Below are 18264 nucleotides of genomic sequence, written 5' to 3'. Positions count from 1 at the left end.
TAATAAAAAATAGACTGAAGCCCAACACAGATAACTTTTCATTTTCTTGTTTTGCTGTTTTTTTCCTGAAGGTAAATGCCTTTGTGAAGACCATTTTTCATGTCTTTTGTTTTCAGAGATAGACTGCTTGATAGGTACTTTTGTTTTTCTCTGTATTATTTACTCCTTCTGATGAGAAGCTGGGAAATCTCAGAAAGCTCTCCTTTAAATATGTGCCTCACCTGAAGAAGCAGGGGTATACCTCTGTGGAAGGAGCACTTCACCAGGGTGACAGGCTACAAAAGAGAGCATCGCCCTCCAACTCTGCTGCAATCCCTCCTACTTACAGCATCCTACTCCCTGTCCAGGCACAGAGTAGTGTGTCAGGTGGGCTTTCGGGTCTGACTATTTAAGAAGCTCTTGTTTTTTGGAGTGGTTCTAGGAGCTGGGAAGAGGCTGGCAGGGTTTTGTTCCCTCAGACAAAATTCGTATCTGAATTGTCTCTGATGCGTACATGGAATAACAGGTCAGCCAGAGAAGCCAGGCACAGCCCGGGGTCTCTCCTGGGCCTCGGCACGTGTCCCACAGCCACCCCCAGCAGCTGCACCGAGAAGCTTTTGGCTCCAAGGGCAATAGCCGGTGTAGACCCTGTAGACCTTAGGTTTCCCTTTCTAATCCTTGTGACGTGATTTTGAGCTTCGCCCTGGGTTAGTCCACTAAGGGGCCCATAAACACCCCTGTGGCTTGCGAATGATGAGGAGCTTGAGGGCCTCTTGCTCCCTGCCGCTGCATCCCGGAGCCCACCGGTTCACTCAGGGGGGAGTGGGATGCCTCCGGTTAGCCCAGGACGGGTCTGGCTCAGGGGGAGCTCCTCGCAAGGGGCCACGCAAGCGGCAGGCGTTGCTTCCCCAAGGTCGGGCGGGAAGGGGGCAGGAAAGGGTGTTTTCCCCCCTCCCCTTGGCCCCCGCTCCCGGCCCTAGGGAGGGGCCAGCCCCGGCGGGTGCGCCCTTTCCCCGCCGCTGCCCCCGGGCCGGGCGCAGCACCTGGTCCCCTGGCAGCCGGGGCGGCCCCTCCGGCGTGTCCCGTTGCCACTTGGGCCGGGCCGGGGCGGGGGCGCGGGGGCATCCCGCCTCCGCCGCCTTCAGGGGCGCCGCGTCCTGCTAGCGGCGCCTCATGGCGCGATGCAGCTGCAGTGGGAGGGAGAGGAAACCCACCCCCCTCGCCCGGCGGCCGCCTTTGTAACCGCCCGGCCCAGCTCAGCGCGCAGCGGCTCGGGGAGCGCCGGAGCGCGGCGGCGGGAGCAGATGGAGCCGGAGGGTAAGGCTACGCCCAGCTCCCCGCGCCCCGGCCGCGATTCCGAGGGAGCCCCGCGCTGGCCCGCCGAGTTCTCGGTGGAGGCTGCGGCGGCCACGGGGAGCCGGGCCGGGAGCGAGGCGGCGCCGTGGTCTCGGCGGGCCGCGGGGTCTCTGCGGCGCGGGCGGGGAGGCTGGTTCCCGGGCCGGCCCCGCTCCAGGTGTGGGGGCCCGCCGCCGCCGCCTCCTTCCCCTGCCCTCCCCTTGCCGGCTGGCGGGCGGGCGCGGTCCCGCCGGCTCTGCTGGCGCCAGGGCCCCGCTCCGCCCGCGCCCTCGGCGGGGAGCTTGGGGTCGGGCCGCTCCGCCGCGGGGAGGCCGGGGCCCAGCGGAACAGCTCGCACGGACTCGGGGGCGCCTTCAACTAACTTTCTTTCTTTAATTGATTTTTTCTTTTCGTTCCCTGCCCCCGCGAGCGGCTGGCGCGGTTCTGATGCACACCCATCGCCCGGGGGGCCGGCCCGCCCTCCCCAGGCTGGACCCGCAGCGGCGCTGGCTGCGCTGTCCGCGGCCTCGCAAGCGCCAGCTGCGGGCTCACCCCGAGCTGCCCCCGCACACACGCCGCGGACCCGGCGTCCCTGTGCGGCTCACAATGGCCAGGGAATCCATGTTTGAGTAAATGCAGCACTGAGTTGTGTAAATATATTTTTAGTTCTCCTAAAACCACACAAAATCAGTTCTGTTAAACATTAATTTCATTAAGACTGCTATTAACTGTAGAGATTAAATTTATTTCCTGCCAATCCATATTTAGGCACTTATGAAATGCTGAGGTTTTTTTCCTTCTCTCCTTTTTAAATACCTTTTGGAACTGTTAGTACTCTAAACATAAACCATTTCCAGTTGCAAATTGGAAATTTCTGAACCATAATGATCTGTTATGTTTAGGTGGCTGTCTCTGTAAAACCAGGATTCTCGTGGAAAAAAACCAACCAACCAAACAAACAAAAAAACCCCAAAAAACAGAAACAAGGAAGGAAGGGGGCAAAAAGCCCAAAAAACCCTGAAGAGATTTATGTTTAGAAAACTGGCCACATTCATCGTAGCTGTTTTTTAAACCTCAGTACCTATGTCACATTTTCCATTCCAAATATTAAGAGTGGTGTAACTATGTTAAAGGGATATACTCTACTTTCCATTGCAAGCTTTAGGGAATTTTAACACAAAGGAAAACAGCTCTGCAACATAGAAGAATCTTGCAGTGCCTGATACATAGCGGCACCAAGGAATGGGAGAGACTATTGGCAATTGTTAATGACCAGAATTGGTTTTGTTGAGAAGCATGCAGAATGGAAAGGGATTATGTATGGTGACCAATACATTGATAAAAGGATTCTTGCATTCTTTAGAAGAAGTTTGTCTTTCATAGAAAGCTGTTTTTCACAATGCTAGGAGGATGTTTTAGAGTTCATACTCCATCTAGCAGAGCTGTGTTTATGATATCCCTTGGAATAATCAAGCTGGATTGTTCCTGATTTAGCTCATTTGTGACCCAGTTTGTTATGTTGTAAGTGTTCTTACCTTAATAATGCTAAAGAAAAATTATAAAAATGAAATTGAGTTTGAAGGAACTCCTTTTAAAGAAATAAATTCTTATTTTTAAAAAGTGGAAGTTTTCTGTCCTGTTTTTACCTACAAAAGCTGGGTCAACCTAGGAAAGGTGATGGCGAGTTTCAGAGCTGCTGAAGTTCCCCACCTGCCCTGGATCCAGAGATATTCAGGCAATCTGACTTCTGGAACCTCCTGAACTTTGTGTACCAATCTTCAGTACATTAATTTTTAGAGGCTGGTCCTCCCACATGGGTTGGAGCTTGCTATGTGAAATGCCCATGCTAGCAGCCTCCTGCTCTGTTAGTGAAAGAGTCAGGGCTCTCATGTCAGTTGCTTGTAAATTGCAATACAAGCAGTATGCAATTGCAATGTCAGTTGCTTTTAGATTGGTGCAATATGTGTCCCTCTGTATGTGTGTGTTTGTGATTTCCTTGAGTGTGGTGCATCTTACTGAAGAGCATCAACCAGTGAGCTTTAGTCCTGTTTTCAGGACTGACTCAGAGTGTGGTAATATAAGGGAAATATGTAGAGCTTGCTTGCTCTTGTGGCTCTGATCTGATGTGCCCTGCTTGCATAGTCCTGGCTGGAATCGTTCTTGAATGGAGCTGGAATTGCTGTTGTTCAGTCATATTTGCCACAATTTCCTGCATTTAAATGTATGTCTAAAACTTTTGCTGAAAGTGGAGTCAGGACTTTCTCTTTCCAGAGGACCTTTGCCTCTTGCCGAGTGTGCAGATCTAAGGCCTGGCAGGTATCTTCTACAGAAGCAGGAAGAAAGATGGAGTTGATACTAGGTTGCCCCATTCCTTAAGGAAATCCAGTGTAGCGTGCTAATGCTACAGAAATACTGACCGACACAATTCTTGTGGGTGTCTCCCCAGCTCCCAACAATGGCTGAGGTGATAATGTAGGACAAGGTTGGGACTGCAGAGTGTATTTGGTCTTGGAGTATCAGAGGTGCAAGAGAGAATATTACATTCAAAACAATAAAAGCAGTAGAATCATAGTGATGATGGTCCTCATGGCTTTTTGTGTGGGATGAGCTTCTGTAGCGTGATCCAGAATGAGGAAGACTGCCTTAGATCAGTGGTAGTGGAAGTGGGATGTTGAAACCTTGTGACACCAGGAGTGACAGACTTGAGAAGTCAAAATCCCAGGTGATGATTTTTTAGTTGTGCATTGTTTGCACTGCATTGTTTTCAAGGCAGTTTTTTGTTGCATGGTTTTCCAATGGTTTTATACTCTGAGTTCCCTGATCAGGTTCAATGTGTTTGGTTTTGAGGAAGCTTTGTTCTCAAGCTGTGTGAGGTGCAGTGGTGTGGGCAGTGCTGCTCTCTGAAGTATGATCTAAAGTCCAACTGTTTCCTACATCTTTTCAATGAAAAATGTACACCTAATTTCTGCAGGAAGTTTTGGGAACAGCTATGTCTTCCCATGTGTCAATAAGCTTAAAAAACACTGAATTTTCCTAACTGAAGCATGTCTATTCCTGCTGACCAAGCTTAATAATTATGGATGCATGGGTCTGTGTGAGAATTGAAAGGGCAGGGAGTATACATGCAGCAATGATGTGATTAATGCTTTAGTTAGTTCCTCTGACTGTGCACTGGTTTCTACCGCATAGCACACAGAAGCTATGAACTTCTGAAATGCTTTTGAGTAAGATTTTGAGTAAGATTAATTTTCTTCTTCAAGCTGTTTTGTTGAAATTTACATTTTAATTTTTAAATTTAAATTTTTCATTTACTGAAAACTCAATTTGAAACTAAAAGAGGTGACTGGTAAAACCTAAGTAATTACTATTTCTAGCTCCCTGGATACAGATATTGTGTTAGACATTTGAGCCATTGATTGCGTTTGAGTTGAGTGAACAGTGGTGGATAAAATCACTAATAACTACTGTAATATCCATTTGTATTGGCAGCATCAGATTTGTGAAATTCGATGTTTCACTTGAGAGACAATGACTTGTGATTCTTACACAATGATGAATATTGATACTCTTTTGAAAATATGTCTCTTGTTTCAAATTCTCTGAACTAGCTGAAAGTTCCTTTTAAGTAAAAAAATAATGTGACTTCATATATTTCAGATGTGGGAACAGAGCATATGACATAACCTGAGCTAAGATGGACTTGGATATGAGCGAGAGAAAGGAGGAGGAGGAAAGTAGGAGGGAGTATCGTTGAAGTCCTTTCCATGATGTGACAGCTCTTGATCCATGCTGCATGCCTGTCACCAGCTCTCAGGGCTCTCATTTTTTTTGTTCTCTGCCAACCCCTTTGAACACCCTGCTGAGAGCTGAGCCTGGCACTCCTGAGCACAGGACCTCAGACCTCCATGGTGAAAATCCATGTGAAATGGAAAATAGATGTCTGCAGCTCACTGTTGCATTCTCTGGAGCATTTGGGAGGCAGTCAAGTCACAACACAGAACTCTGGCTGGTTTGGAGGTTATGAGTGTTGAAATTTGAGATGCCTTTGTTGGTGGAACAATAGTGAGGTATACTGGAAAGTGCTTCCAGGAGAACTTTTTTCCCCTCCCTCTACTCTCCCTCCTCCCATTCACAGCCAGGTCCTAAAAGCAAGGATTGTTATAACTTGATTTGCATTTTACACTTTGCAGCATCTTAAAATTTAATGGGTCTTTGGGTTTTATTTCACAGTTTGTGGCTGTTCATTCTATCTGTGCTGCCTTGCCGTTAGGAGTTCCTGATATTACAATACTGAGTGTTTGCTTTACCTGGGTACCCAGCGAGTGCTGTGCCAGCCTGTGCAGAGAAGATGTGCTGGTACGGGGTGTCCCTGCTGGTGATGCTAGTTGGAGTGACAGCCTCATGCTCATCTCCACTCCCTTGGTGGTGCGGCTGTTATTTTTCTGTCAGTGGTCACCATGTCCTTCTATGAGAAATACCCAGGTCTGCAGTTGTGGTCTGGCTTCTTAGCATTAACTTGTTGAGTTTAAGTGGCATTATTTAAAACACATTGCTTGCCTCTGTGGTTCCTGACCACTAGCTCACAAAATGCTGTTCTCCCTGCCTTTTCTTCTGGTTTTACTGACTTCCATTGCTTTTTTTGTTGTTCTGTGAAAGAGTTTATTGGTATTACCTGCTTCCTTGTTTTCTGGGTTGCACTTTTCTTGCTATTTGTCTGGGGTTAAGACCGTTGTGTGGGACAGAAAGCCAGTGATTCAACTGCTGTGAAAGGGCTAGGTGAAGAATTGAGGTGGAAGGCTGAGAAGTGGAGGTTGTTGACATAGCATAATCTCAATCGTGGCATACAAGACTCCCTGCAGGATCCTTAAGGGGCTCAGCAAAGTGAGTTCATCAACTCCTCATTTATAGTCCCTCCATTAAAAGAGGGATGAAATTCCTATTGTGAAGCCAGGCCGTTTGAATAACCTTTCAGATATGGGCACAATACTTTTGTCCCTCAGTCTTTCTTTTCTCCCTCTTAGTATAATTAATTTTGTGGTTATGGACTCTAAAAACCAACAGCTCTTCCACAGGTAACCATCAGCATAAAAAAGTTGCAGGAGTGCTAAAATGGGATTTTTCTCCTTTGTTGAGGAGCTTGGTAGTGCCTCAATGATGTATGTTAATCGTGGGCCTAGTAAATCTGGCTTCACTGTCACACGGCATCCCCAAGTGGTGTTGTTGGTCTCTCTCTGTGCTCGTGTTGGGCACCAATAGCCTGAGAAGGGTGTTTTGTGTCTCAAAGAAATATGTCAAGTGTTACCAGCTTTGGTGTCTTAAATGCTGGTGACTTTATAGAGAGCTCAGAGTTACTAGAGGCAACTAGTAAACTAGCAAAACTAGCAAACTGTTTCTAAATTTTAAAATTTCATAGGCCTCTAGAGTACATTTAAATGTGCTGGAAGTATTGATAGCTGTTCAGAGGGCACTCTCGAGGTTGGGTCAGAAGCAGTCATTGAGTAGTGAATAGAGTAATGTAGAATTAATGGTCTTCAAATCTGTTGATTTTTTTTTTTCCCTAGTCATAGTAAAAATGCATCTTTTGGGATGACAGAACCTTCAAGGTACTAGCAGGGACAGAGCAGACCCCTGACCATTGCTGTGAGAGGTGAGGAGCTTTGAAACTTTTTAGGTCCTCGCACATTTCAGCATGGCCATGAGCAATTACTTTACTGTAATTGCATTTTAAAATCCTGAAATGTCCCCTTTTGAAAGATTGCTCTAGTTCTTTATTTCTTCTTTATTCATCTAACTTGATGCTGCTTCACAGAAATTCTTTTGTTTAATGAATATTCAAGGAGAGAGCATTTTTATGCTGGACTATTGAATGAATCAATTACACATGCAATTTCCCATTTTTCTCTCTTGAAGCATTTTGAGTAATCTCCACTGAAGTATACAGAATCACTGCTAAAAGTGTAGTACCGTTACAGATAGATTCTGGTACTCAGCAAGCTGGTTAATTAATGTGAATGGCTAAAACACTAATACAGAGTCCAAAGCTGACACTGGTTAGATGTCAGCCTGTTATTGGAAGCCCAGCCTCTATTCTTGGGATGGAGCATTTGGATACAGTGTGTGCAAACAGCATACACATCTCTACATGGCATCATGGCAATCTGGATGGAGATTTTTGGAGGATAGCAGTCTTCATATTAAAGAATCTAATTTCTAAAAGTCTGAAGAACCCAGTAGTTCCAGTATTTTTTTGAAAGACAGGGTGACATCTAAATATCACTTGGATGTCGGAGGTTTCTCCTCTTTATTTTATACTTCTGAAAAACAGGCAGGTGTCTGACTATAATGAAGGGATTTAACACTGGGGTCTAGTTTTCTTAAACTCTTGGCCTCTTTTTATTCTTTCTTTTTGGGCTTGCAGGCTCTGAGCAGAAATTCTCTCTTGGTAATATAACCCTGAGCAAATATTTACATTCATGAGATTCTTGCTACTTCAGTAATCATTTTGAACCGTGAGGTTGGGACAGGGTGAACGTTAATGTACCAAACACTGGGGCAAGGAACTGTGAAAGGAAGACCAAAGAAGCCTCCAGACATGGGTTTACCATGTTTGATATGAATCACCTGCTAAGTGTAATTTGGTTATCACTTCCAGAACGAGATCTAGAGATACTGTGTTTTCTGCCACTGGCCCTATATGTCTGATGGGGGCTTGTGATTTGAATTTCACCCACTGTTTTAAAAAGCTGAATAAAACTGTTTGTGTAAAAACTGAAGAGAATGAAGAAGTAGAATAGAAGACTGAGATAGAAAAGAAGGAAAAAGTGAGTACCATGCAAAAAAACCTCATAGGGGTGTAGGAAGAGATTTTGAAGAAAGAGGGTTTTAAAGTCAAAATTAGTAAGTAATCTGAATTTTGTGAAAAGGAAACCTGCACAAAACGCTCTGGGAGATTAACCTGTGTGCAGGTGAATTCCCTTACTGCAGAAGTGAGGGAGAAGTTCTCCAGGGTAACACCAACAGAGAGCTGAATAAATGCAGTAAAGGAAGGAGTGATCTCTCTGCAGACCAGTGAATGAAAATACCACCAGATCTCAGCTTCCCATGGGTTTGTTTTTTTCCCCTGGATTTTGCTGTTTCAACCCAGCATCATGCCCTGTGCTGGCTGCAGTGTTTCTGGGAAAGACAGGGGATGAGAGTGTACTCAATTCTCACACCTTTTGGAGGAGAAATATGCAAGGTTTCTCATGGAGGTTCTTGGTGGAGGATGGAGCTTCCTCGTACAAGCCCACCTTGGCCACACCTTTTGAGTTGTGCTTGGAGCTCCAGGGATTTGGTAGTGGTGTGGCCCTTGGGTCACACTGCAGCTCCATGCTGCTGCTGGTGAGCTGCCAGGAGAGCAGGATTGTGTGCACCTGAACACATAACCCAGTGCAAGCTGGGCATTGTATTCCCTCTTAAATTGGATAGAAAAGGGGATTGTTTCCCCATAGGTAAAGTTGTGTTGTTGGTTGACATGGTTGTACTGGAGCTGTGCTGAACCTACAAAAACTGACAGTGATTAAGGCCTAGCCCCCAGGCTGTAGCAGTGTATATCTTGAAACTCTTAGGGGTTTGTATTAAAGTAACATATATGGTTTTTCTATTTAATTTTTTCCCCTTTTTTCCTTGTTTGTTGAATATCTGCAAAGCCCTTCACTGGGGGTAGATGAATATTGCCTGGAGGAAACTTCCGCCATTCCAATTTCCTGTTGGAGCCAGGTGTGCCACCTCTGTGAATCGCTCTCACTGGCTGTCAGAGTCATCCATTCAGAGTGAAGTTTCCCACGGAGTAACAAAGGGTGCTGCCTGCTGTACTCTCCTGGATCTGTTTTACTAATTGCTATTGAAATTCTTACAGCCTGTTTCTTGACTGTAGAATTTCTGGGGCCAAATATCGGCACTGTGGGGAGAAGTCCCCTTCTAATTGTTGCATGGTTGAGAAATGCATTTCTTAACATTTTTTTCATCTTATGCAAATACATGCCTTGCTTTGCCATTTCTAATTTACTGTTGGAAGTGCAAGTGTTCCCAGCTAGGGGAGAGTAAGATTTCCTCAAAATAGTAAAATGAAAATAGTAATTTAAGAAAGTCCTGTCTTATCCATGCTGTGTGGAGTTGTTGGAAATGGGTCTTTGATCGGCGTTATGGCTGCTTGATCTTGATGGCTGTGCAGTCAAAAAAGTTGCCTCACTTGGAATGCAGAACAGATGCCTTTCTTATTCACTTGAAAGGATAGTCTGGTGTTTTATTGGTATTTTCCAGACCATGCAAGTCCCAAAAGTTATTTTTAAAACTGCTAATCCTCTTAGGACAAAGAAACTGCCGAAGCAAATGTTGAGTATAGGAGAGCTGCTGTGTTACTTGTCCTTCTACTTTGGGGTTCTGGCCACAGACTGAAAACCTTTGTAGCAAATGGTTATGGAATAACTGGCAGCAAGAGGTGGTTTTATTATTTCTTTTCTTCCCCCTACTCTCAATTGTTTAAAAATTCCATTATATCTTAAAGCTGGAGGGTTCATTGACTCACAGAATTCACAGCCTCCACAGAAATTGACATTTTCTTATGGCTGCAAAAGAATCTCTAGTTGTTCAGAAGCTGTATACAGAGTTGTGCCAAGTTGTTTTACTTGCATGTTTGAAGTGTTAAAATGTTGTATCATGACAATGTATTAGGAGGGTGGGGTGGATGTTCCAACCCACTCCTCTGTGCAAAGTGTTGAGTTTTGTGTTTGAGCTGATTCATTCAAAGCTGTAAGGAACCCGCAGGTGAGTTGCCTCCAACTGCACAGTGTGCACGGTTTTATTGCTCCCTTTTCTCTACTCCCTCTTTGTTGGATTTTCATGGAGAATTGAGCAGGATCTTGCTGAATGATTTTTGATGACAGCAGAGCCTCTATGGGGTGGTGGCTTCCTCTCTCTTCCATGGAGGGTCAGAAACCCAGGAGTCATAGGTGGTGCCTGTAATCTGGGAGAGCCTTGGTGAAATGCTCTTAAAAATCTTAAACTGCGAGAACACAGGTTTTAAATGTGGCTGTTGGATTCCCCTACATCTGCTTTTGCACCTATATTGCTTGGGTCTGCCAATCGCAAAGGTCTTGGCTGCTAAGACTATATTCCAAATTTGCCAAACACATTAGATTTTTCTGTCTCCTGTTTCCTGATCTGTTCCATTAGCTTTATAGGATGAACATCAAACTCCTGTTGAGTCCTGGTCATCTGTTTGTCCCACTTCACAGTGCCTGAGGAATCCTTGAGTACTACTGATGTGGCTTAGGATCAACCTAACACTTTTTTTTTCCCTCATTTCCAGCTGTTCTTGGTCTCTTCCCTCTGACATATTCAGTTCTGAGTGACACAGTTCTATGGAAGCTCCAGGATATTCCTGATGACATCTTTTCTAAAATTTTTCTGCTGTTGCATCTGCTTGGCTGACTAATAAAAATTAATAAACCCCAAGTTACTGCAGTTTGAGCTGAATTTAGCCTTGATCTTCAGATCCTTCTGGCGACCAGATTGCAAAAGTGCACATTTTTGTGCATTACTTTTGGCCCTCTAAAACTTTTAGTTTTATATCCAAAACTTATTGAGGTTTAGATAGGTTGTGTTTGTGGAGTTATGATAACTCTGTGCTGCTGTTTCCCTGATTTTTAATTTTATTTCATGTAATTCCCACCTCCCACTGAATTTATGTTCCTCTATCTTGTGATGGAAGAAGTGATTTTGCATATTAAATGAGGCTTTTGAGCATGTAATCTCTTGGTGTAGCTTGAAGAATTCTGGGTGTGGTGATATGATAAATAACAAAATCCATTGTCATTGTCATTCCTTAGTGCCATGCATCCCACAGGGAATCCCTTCAGGCACCTACTGAGGAGGTGCTTGGCACTAAAAGCTGATTTTTTATTTAACCAGATAGTGAGGAAAAGAAGATGAGACTTAATCTAATATCCATTTGATTGGTAAATCGATATATTGATCTATCTTTTGAAATGCATTAAAGATGTTTAAATGACATATGCCTTAGTTTCTAAAAATACTGCAGAGTCATCATTTGCAGTAAAGGCCTTAAAATACTTTTTTATGAAATAAAATTATTTTTTCTTTTTAAAATGTTAGTAAGAATTTTCAAGGGGAGCACATTTATAGAAGGGGGAGTAGTTAGAATGTGATTCTCTAACTTCCATTTTGGTTTTGTTTGTTTTTTTAAGACTTGAAAATCAGATGGTGGTTTAAGGATTTTTTAAGTTGATGCTGGGGATTGCAGTGGTGTGCCCTTGCTGAGAAGGCTTGTGGCAGACCTTCAAATCCAAATCCTTATATTTCAGTCTGGTGTAGTGAAGATTACTGTAATTTATTTCACTTAGAAGCAGAGTAGGCTTTTCAGCAACTTTGGTGTTAAAAGACACAACCCAAAGAAATTTTACAGCTTTCCCCCTGACGATTCTGCTGCCAGATAGATTTATTGGAGGGCGGTCACACTTCCGGGGATTAACACAGGCTGGAGCAAGATAAAGCCTTCTCTGAACAGAGTAGCCAGAGCTTTGCCTGGGTATTGCTTCTTCGATGTCTTCTAATGTCAGTGGGTAACCAGTACAGGACTAGAGCTGATAAGCCAGATTGCATGCCCAGATTGCATCCCCAGAGAAGGAGAATCTGTTGGAAAAAATGCTTATCCAAAAGGGAGCCTGAGCTGGAAATATGGTGGTAATGTTCAACTTACTGATGGATTTATAATCAGAGTTCTGCTTAAAATGATGCGTCTTAATTATATATATTTTTAGGTCGTGTTACGGCTGGGTAATAGACTTGTATAAGTGTGTCTACTGAATAAATGTGTAATTAATGTCCAGAATAAAAGAAATGTAATTAACAAGATTTTTCTTCATAAGGACCACATTTATCAAATATGTTTGTCTTTTCCATGTTAGCAACCTGGTCTCGTGGAAAGCGTCCCTGCTCATAGCCAGGGGATTGGAATGTGGTGGTTTTTAAGGTCCCTTCCAATGCAAACCATATGTAATTCTGTAATATGAATATGCAGAAACTGGATGTAGATTGTTATACTTCCTTGTTTTGGCTTTGACTTGTATTTGGTTTGGTTTTCAGTGATGAAAATGTGTTGCTGCATCTTTAGCTGACTCTTCAGCTGACTCTGAATTTGTCCCCATGCCCTGCACTCAGCTGGCCTATTCAAGATGTGGTGTAGAGTCTTCATTTCCACTTGCTGATATTGATTAAACTGTAGTGCCCAAATTTTTTTTTTCCTCTTCCTTTTAGAATATATTAAATGCATTTTTAAAGAGCTGGATGTCACAGTTGCAAGATTTGAACTAGTTTGTTCAAAAACTAGAAGTCTGTATTTTTTCTACATTGTTATTTTTAGGTTTATTTAATGACAGTCATGGTAGAGGCTGATTTATGCAGGATTTGAAGTGTAGCTCAGCTGTGGATTTCTACAGCAGTTTATAGAAAGCATAGAAATGTTTGTAGAGGCTAGATAGTGAGAGTGTTTGGTTCTGTTGTTTGGCTGAAATATGTAGCATACTCATTAAAAATACTGACATCTCTGGTCTCTTGGAGTTATCCTAGAAAGGTCAGTGTTGCCGCTCTGTCAATCCTACACATTATATCTGTTCTGATTTTCTGGTTTTGTTGATTACTGATACTAAATCTAATGTGTTTTTTGGCTAGGGTTTTGTCTTGTAGGGTTGGGATTTTTTTTTTAACTAATTGCTTTTTGAGGGAAATCAGGAGTATGGCTTCCTTCTTTCTAGTTTTTTTTTTCAGTGCTGGCAATTGTCTCCTGAATGTTAGATCTGAGCTGACAGATCCACACCCCATCATGCAGACCTGCTTCTGAATACATTCCCAGCACACTAAGTATTCCAGAAAGTTAATGCAAACACCTCCAGTTTCTTCTTCCCTCAGCTTCTGTCATACTGACCATGTAAAAAAAGCTATTTGTGTCTAGATTTGATTTGTTTCCCTGTGCTAGTCTCCAAATTTAGAGCACTCATTAAGCTCTCTTCTGCTAAAACGACTTGCAGGTAGTCAGCTCCTTCCTTTTTGGGGCTGTCCATGTAAACTCAGCTGGGGTCTAGCCATCATGGCTAAGGGTCTTCTATCTGGGAAGATAGAGAAATCTTTGTTACAAGTACTGTTTTGGGGGTGTTTTTCTTGTTTTTGTTGGGGGATTTGTGGGTTTTTTTGTGGGAGGAGGATGTTGTGGTTGGTTTTGTTTGATTTTGTTTGGGGTTTTTCTTTTGTTTGTTTTGTTTGGTTTGGTTATTTTGTTTGTTTGGGATTTTTTGAGTGTGTTTGGTTTTTAAGAAGACCTTCAAAAATAACATTATGTGTTGTATACATGCTGGAATAGCTTCATCCCAGTGAAGGCGAACAGCAGATCCTTGGCAGTATAGCGCAGTATAGTAAAGCTCAGCTTTAGTTTCCATTATATGTTATTTGATCCCTGGATGGATTTTCCACTAGAAAAGAAGCATTATCTTCTGAGTTCAGGTAGGCTAGCCCACTATTAAAAGTTGGCTTGCAGTGTTTGTAAATGTGGGCACACCATAGTTTTATATCATGTAGCCAGGATTATTATAAACAGTGACATGTTTTCCGCTCTTTGTCGGCATGCCTGGTTTCATGGTGTCATGGTTTGGGAATGTTCTCCCCAGCTAAGTGTTCCCACCAAGACTCTCCAAGCCATGCTCCACTTGCTCTCTCTCCCTTGTGGCATCGGGATAGGAGAATTGGAGAGATAAAGATCAGATAAAAGATCAGATAAAGAGCAGATAAAGATCATGACTTGAGAGAAGACCAATTTACTGAAAACAGCGATGAGGTTAGAAAATTAACAGTAAAGGCAACAATAGTAATACAGAATGAACAGGAAAGAGGCCAACAATTCATGTGCTCATCACCATGCAGGACCCTTGACAATACCTGACCACACCATGCTGTGCCACCTGGAAGGGACTCCTTCCCCCATCCTGGAAAATGATGTGAAGTAGTACAGCATAACCTCTGGGCTCTGCAGTAAAAATTAACCCTGTCTTGGCTGGAACCCAGGACAAGTGTTCTTTTTGGGATGACACTTCAGAAACAAGCACTGACACTTGAGGTTTTAGTACTGTAGTCAGCTTGCAATACTAAGCAGACCCAGTACAGCAGAGTAAAAATGTGTATCTTGTTAGGGAAAAAAAAAATATTCTGAGTTCATGGGGGTTCAGTATATTCCCTTGCAGATTCAGTTTTGTAAAAAAATGGATATTTATTTTCTCCAGATTTAGGTCCCAAGCATGCTCAGAGATCGGAACCAAATGTAGAGTTCCCTACAAGTCATGTTATGAGTGTTTTCCATATTCAAATGTTGGGTAATCTCCTTAGATTATCTTTAAAAGTGTTTGAAGATACAGATTGTAAAGTAATCTTAGTTTAAGATCTGGGGTGCTTAGCAATTGAGGATTGTCTTCAACATGTCAATATCATTAGGTAAAAGCCTAGGCTATTCTAAATAGTTCTTCTATTATCTTTTCCACTCTGTATTTGCAGGCTTGATAGAAATTTTATTGTTTATGTGGCATGAAAGACTTTGGTCCATAAGAGCAGGAAATGACAGGAAAAAAAAATCTTTACTGCCTGTTACACCACTCTGTTCCAATGGGAAAATAAAAGTAGGAACAAAGTTCCCCCCCCCCCCCCCCCTTCATTTTCCTCTTTGTCAGAGGGGTGTGTTTGTTACAGTAGAAATTGATTGAAGATGTTATTTTTGTGCTTCAGCTTGTGAAGCACATGGGTCCATCTGGAAACACTAGATTTCTTTCAGTTTGGGAGATTAGGAAAAAATTGCAGCAGTCACAGAAAGGTATCTGTCATTTTTGAGGTAAACAAAGGATATTTAGTGATCAGTGGCTGAGATAGTTACTTGAAGGCAAGGGAAAAATGTGATGCTGAAAAGTGGGAGAATTTGAGTTCTGCCAAACAAAAGAGCTTTGTAATGGTCTTATTCATTGGTGAGTAATCTAAACTGTTGTCTCTGCAGAGTTCTGGGGGTCCTGCAGTCACAGTGGTAACAGAGGTTGTCTTATAATGGCTGATCAGGTCTGAGAGAAGAAAATAATTTCTGCATTTCAGAGCTGTTCACCAGTCAGTGCTCTGCTGGTGTTACCGGAAACTCCTAGTTGCTAATATTGTCAGGAATGCTCCTCTGCCCCCCTCCCCCATTACAAACTTGAGTTACTACTGAACTGGCAGCCAGCAGTCTTGGCACCAGCACCAAAGGCAAAATTAGAAAGATGAGCGTTTAATGAATCTGTAAGATGTATGTCAGGAAAAGATTCCTTTAGCTAGAAGCTGGTGTCATGGTGGCTTTGCATCTTTTTGTATTGGATAAAGTGGCATTTGATGGAGTCATCAGAAGACCACAGATCTCCTTCACTGGAAAAAGTGGCTGTTGTAGGAAACTCAAGATATGGCCCTGCTAATTCTTGTAAGTCTCTCGGCTTCTTTCCATGCATCTAAACACAGGGTTTGCAATCCCTAATTGTGCATGAAGACTTCTCACTGAAGTGGCTTTACTCGGCACTGTGGTAAGACATTCTGATGCCTTGAGCTGTAACACAGCTTAATTTTGGCACCATTGCTGCCCTGCAGTTTGTGGAGGAGGGCTCCTCTTATTCCTCTTATTATATATAGAGAGTGTTTTATTCTGCTAGGACTAATAGCAAGATCATATTTACCTAGGAGCACCAGGAGTAAATGCATGGTATTGCAGTAAACTGATTTAAAAAAAAAAACCAAACCAACGAACAATTTTATTAACCTCTTTAGCTACCTAGAGTATTTTTAGATTTCACCTAAAACAACTAGGCATGGAACTAGGAGATTACTGAGAGGTAAAGTGCTGCTCTAGTGTTCTAGCTTTCTCTGCAGTTAGGCAGACCATGTTTTGCACTTGGTTGCTTGAGGGTTTCTAATCAGGAGAATCAGAAGCTTGTCCTGTTTCAAGTACTGACTTACACTGTATAATTGAAAAACTGACTTTTAGGTGTTAGTATACAGTGCTTACACTTTGAATCAGCTACTTCTGCATTGAGCTTTGAGGTAATGCTTTTTGGTCTTTGTGGGCTCAGTTGGACCTCTGACAGCAGTTGAGAAAGTCAAGAAGAGGCTGTGTTTCCTCTGACCTCCTGAAGCTTTTTTTCTCTTCCATAATTCATCTTGGTCAGTTGAGGACTTTATTTGGAGTCTGTAAAAAACAGGATTAGGTTATTTGAGCTGTCTAGAAAACCCTGTTGGACTTGGATCAGCTTTAAGGCTACCCAAAAGATTGGGCTGGATATCTAGGCTAGTATGTTGCTAGCAAGACGCCTCTTGGCATGAAGAACTAGTGGTGTTTTGGATAATCTTTAAGTTTCAGCTTGATCCAGAGTGCACAGATACACAGTCTCCCTTGCAGCTGGATGGATTCTCTCCATCCGTAGCATTGGTATTTATTAGTGGCAACTGTGACTTGGAATGCAGAGACTAACAGTCTCTACAAACCTTTTCTTAGTGAATGCTTCCTGTTAGAAATTCCTGATAAGAATTCTGCTCTCACTTGCTCTGGATAGACTGGACTTGGTGGTTGCCTTCTCTCTTGTCTCAGTTTTGGGGGAAGACTGGATTTGGCTTGTAAGGGAGGAGTATAAACAATTCTTGGAGTATTTCTGTTTCTGACTGAGGTGTGGGAAGCAGTTATAGTGGACATTGTTCCGTTTGGGATGTATTCTTAGTTTTTGTTATTTAGTGGTAGATTTTGCTTAGGTAAGATGTTTACTTAAAAATATCAAAGAAAGAAGAATAGCTTGTATTTCCTATGTCTGCATTAGCCTGTGGAACTGGATCTGTGGAAGGAAGGTGGTGCTGAGGTTCACCATCTGCCCTGGGTGTGAGTGTGAAGGGCTTTGAGATCAGCTCACGGTAGACCCTGAAAGACCACGTGCCTGTCAGCTGCTGTTGTGTGCTTGACACACTCACTCAATGCCTGTCCTCTTGAGAGAGAGCAGGTCATATGCTCCCAGGCTGTGCTTGGCTACAAACCAAAACATAGTAGTATGAAGTGAGGTGGGAGATAGCTTCAAAGGACCCCTCTGGCTAGCACTAAAATGGGGATAGTGACATATCACTTGTCATCCCCTGGAAAACCCGCACCGTGAATTTTGACAGCCAGCTTGGTGGGACTATGACTCAAGGCTCGAATTGAGCCTTGGCCACTCTTCTCTGATCCCACACAGGAAAGTGTCAGAGAGCAGATTAACTCTGTGTCTGTAAGGTGTTCTTTGCTCATCAAATTGACTTTGGATAATGATGAAATTGATGTTTGCAAATGTCTGACTGCATAACACAGAACAACCCAGTCTAACACAGAACTCAGCCAGTAGACCCAAAAAGTAAAGTAGGAGAACCTCAATCCATTGCACTCCTTCTGGTTTGATGGTAGTGACAGCTAAAGATACCCAGAGCCTGGAGGTGGTAACAGGTCAGCAGGAGAGCACCTGAAGAACAGTGCAAAGCAATTCCACTCCAGCCAGTAGATTGGCTTCACTAGGACCCAGCTTAAATTCCCCTATGCACATTAATACAGCATGGGAAATGAACAAGAGGAATTAAAAGCGTACAGTCCCGTGATTGTACCAGCTAGGGCTGGAGCTATACTGAGAGAGCTGGGGGCATTCAACCTGGAGAAGAGAAGGCTCTCGGGAGACCTTAGAGCCCCTTGCAGTGCCTAAAGAGTCTCTAAGAGATTTAGAGTGGGACTTTGGAAAAGGGCCTGGAGTGACAGTGACAGCAAATGGCTTCCCACTGCAGAGGGCAGAGTTAGATTAGATTTTAGGAAGAAATTCTTGGCTGTGAGGGTGGTGAGGC

The 18264-nt window shown here is 43.3% G+C and overlaps 1 protein-coding gene across 3 annotated transcripts in view; it reads left to right on the top strand.

Moving 5' to 3' along the window:
* The first annotated feature begins 979 nt into the window (after positions 1-979).
* FGD3 (FYVE, RhoGEF and PH domain containing 3) overlaps positions 980-18264 on the top strand; it is a 92404-nt gene continuing 75119 nt past the window's right edge. For all 3 annotated transcript variants that reach the window (XR_011681242.1, XM_071440117.1, XM_071440118.1), the window contains exon 1: positions 980-1296. Coding sequence is in view for 2 of the 3 variants with exons in the window: in XM_071440117.1 (XP_071296218.1) it covers positions 1161-1296 (136 nt within the window). In the remaining variant the exon portion in view is untranslated. The remainder of the gene's footprint in view (positions 1297-18264) is intronic.

Source organism: Agelaius tricolor, unplaced genomic scaffold (genome assembly GCF_023055355.1).
Source record: "Agelaius tricolor isolate 1412-34295 unplaced genomic scaffold, bAgeTri1.0.p SCAF_14, whole genome shotgun sequence".
NCBI classification, from domain to species: domain Eukaryota; kingdom Metazoa; phylum Chordata; class Aves; order Passeriformes; family Icteridae; genus Agelaius; species Agelaius tricolor.
Note: the sequence above shows the minus strand (reverse complement) of the source record. Positions and strands in the feature narration are given on the sequence as shown.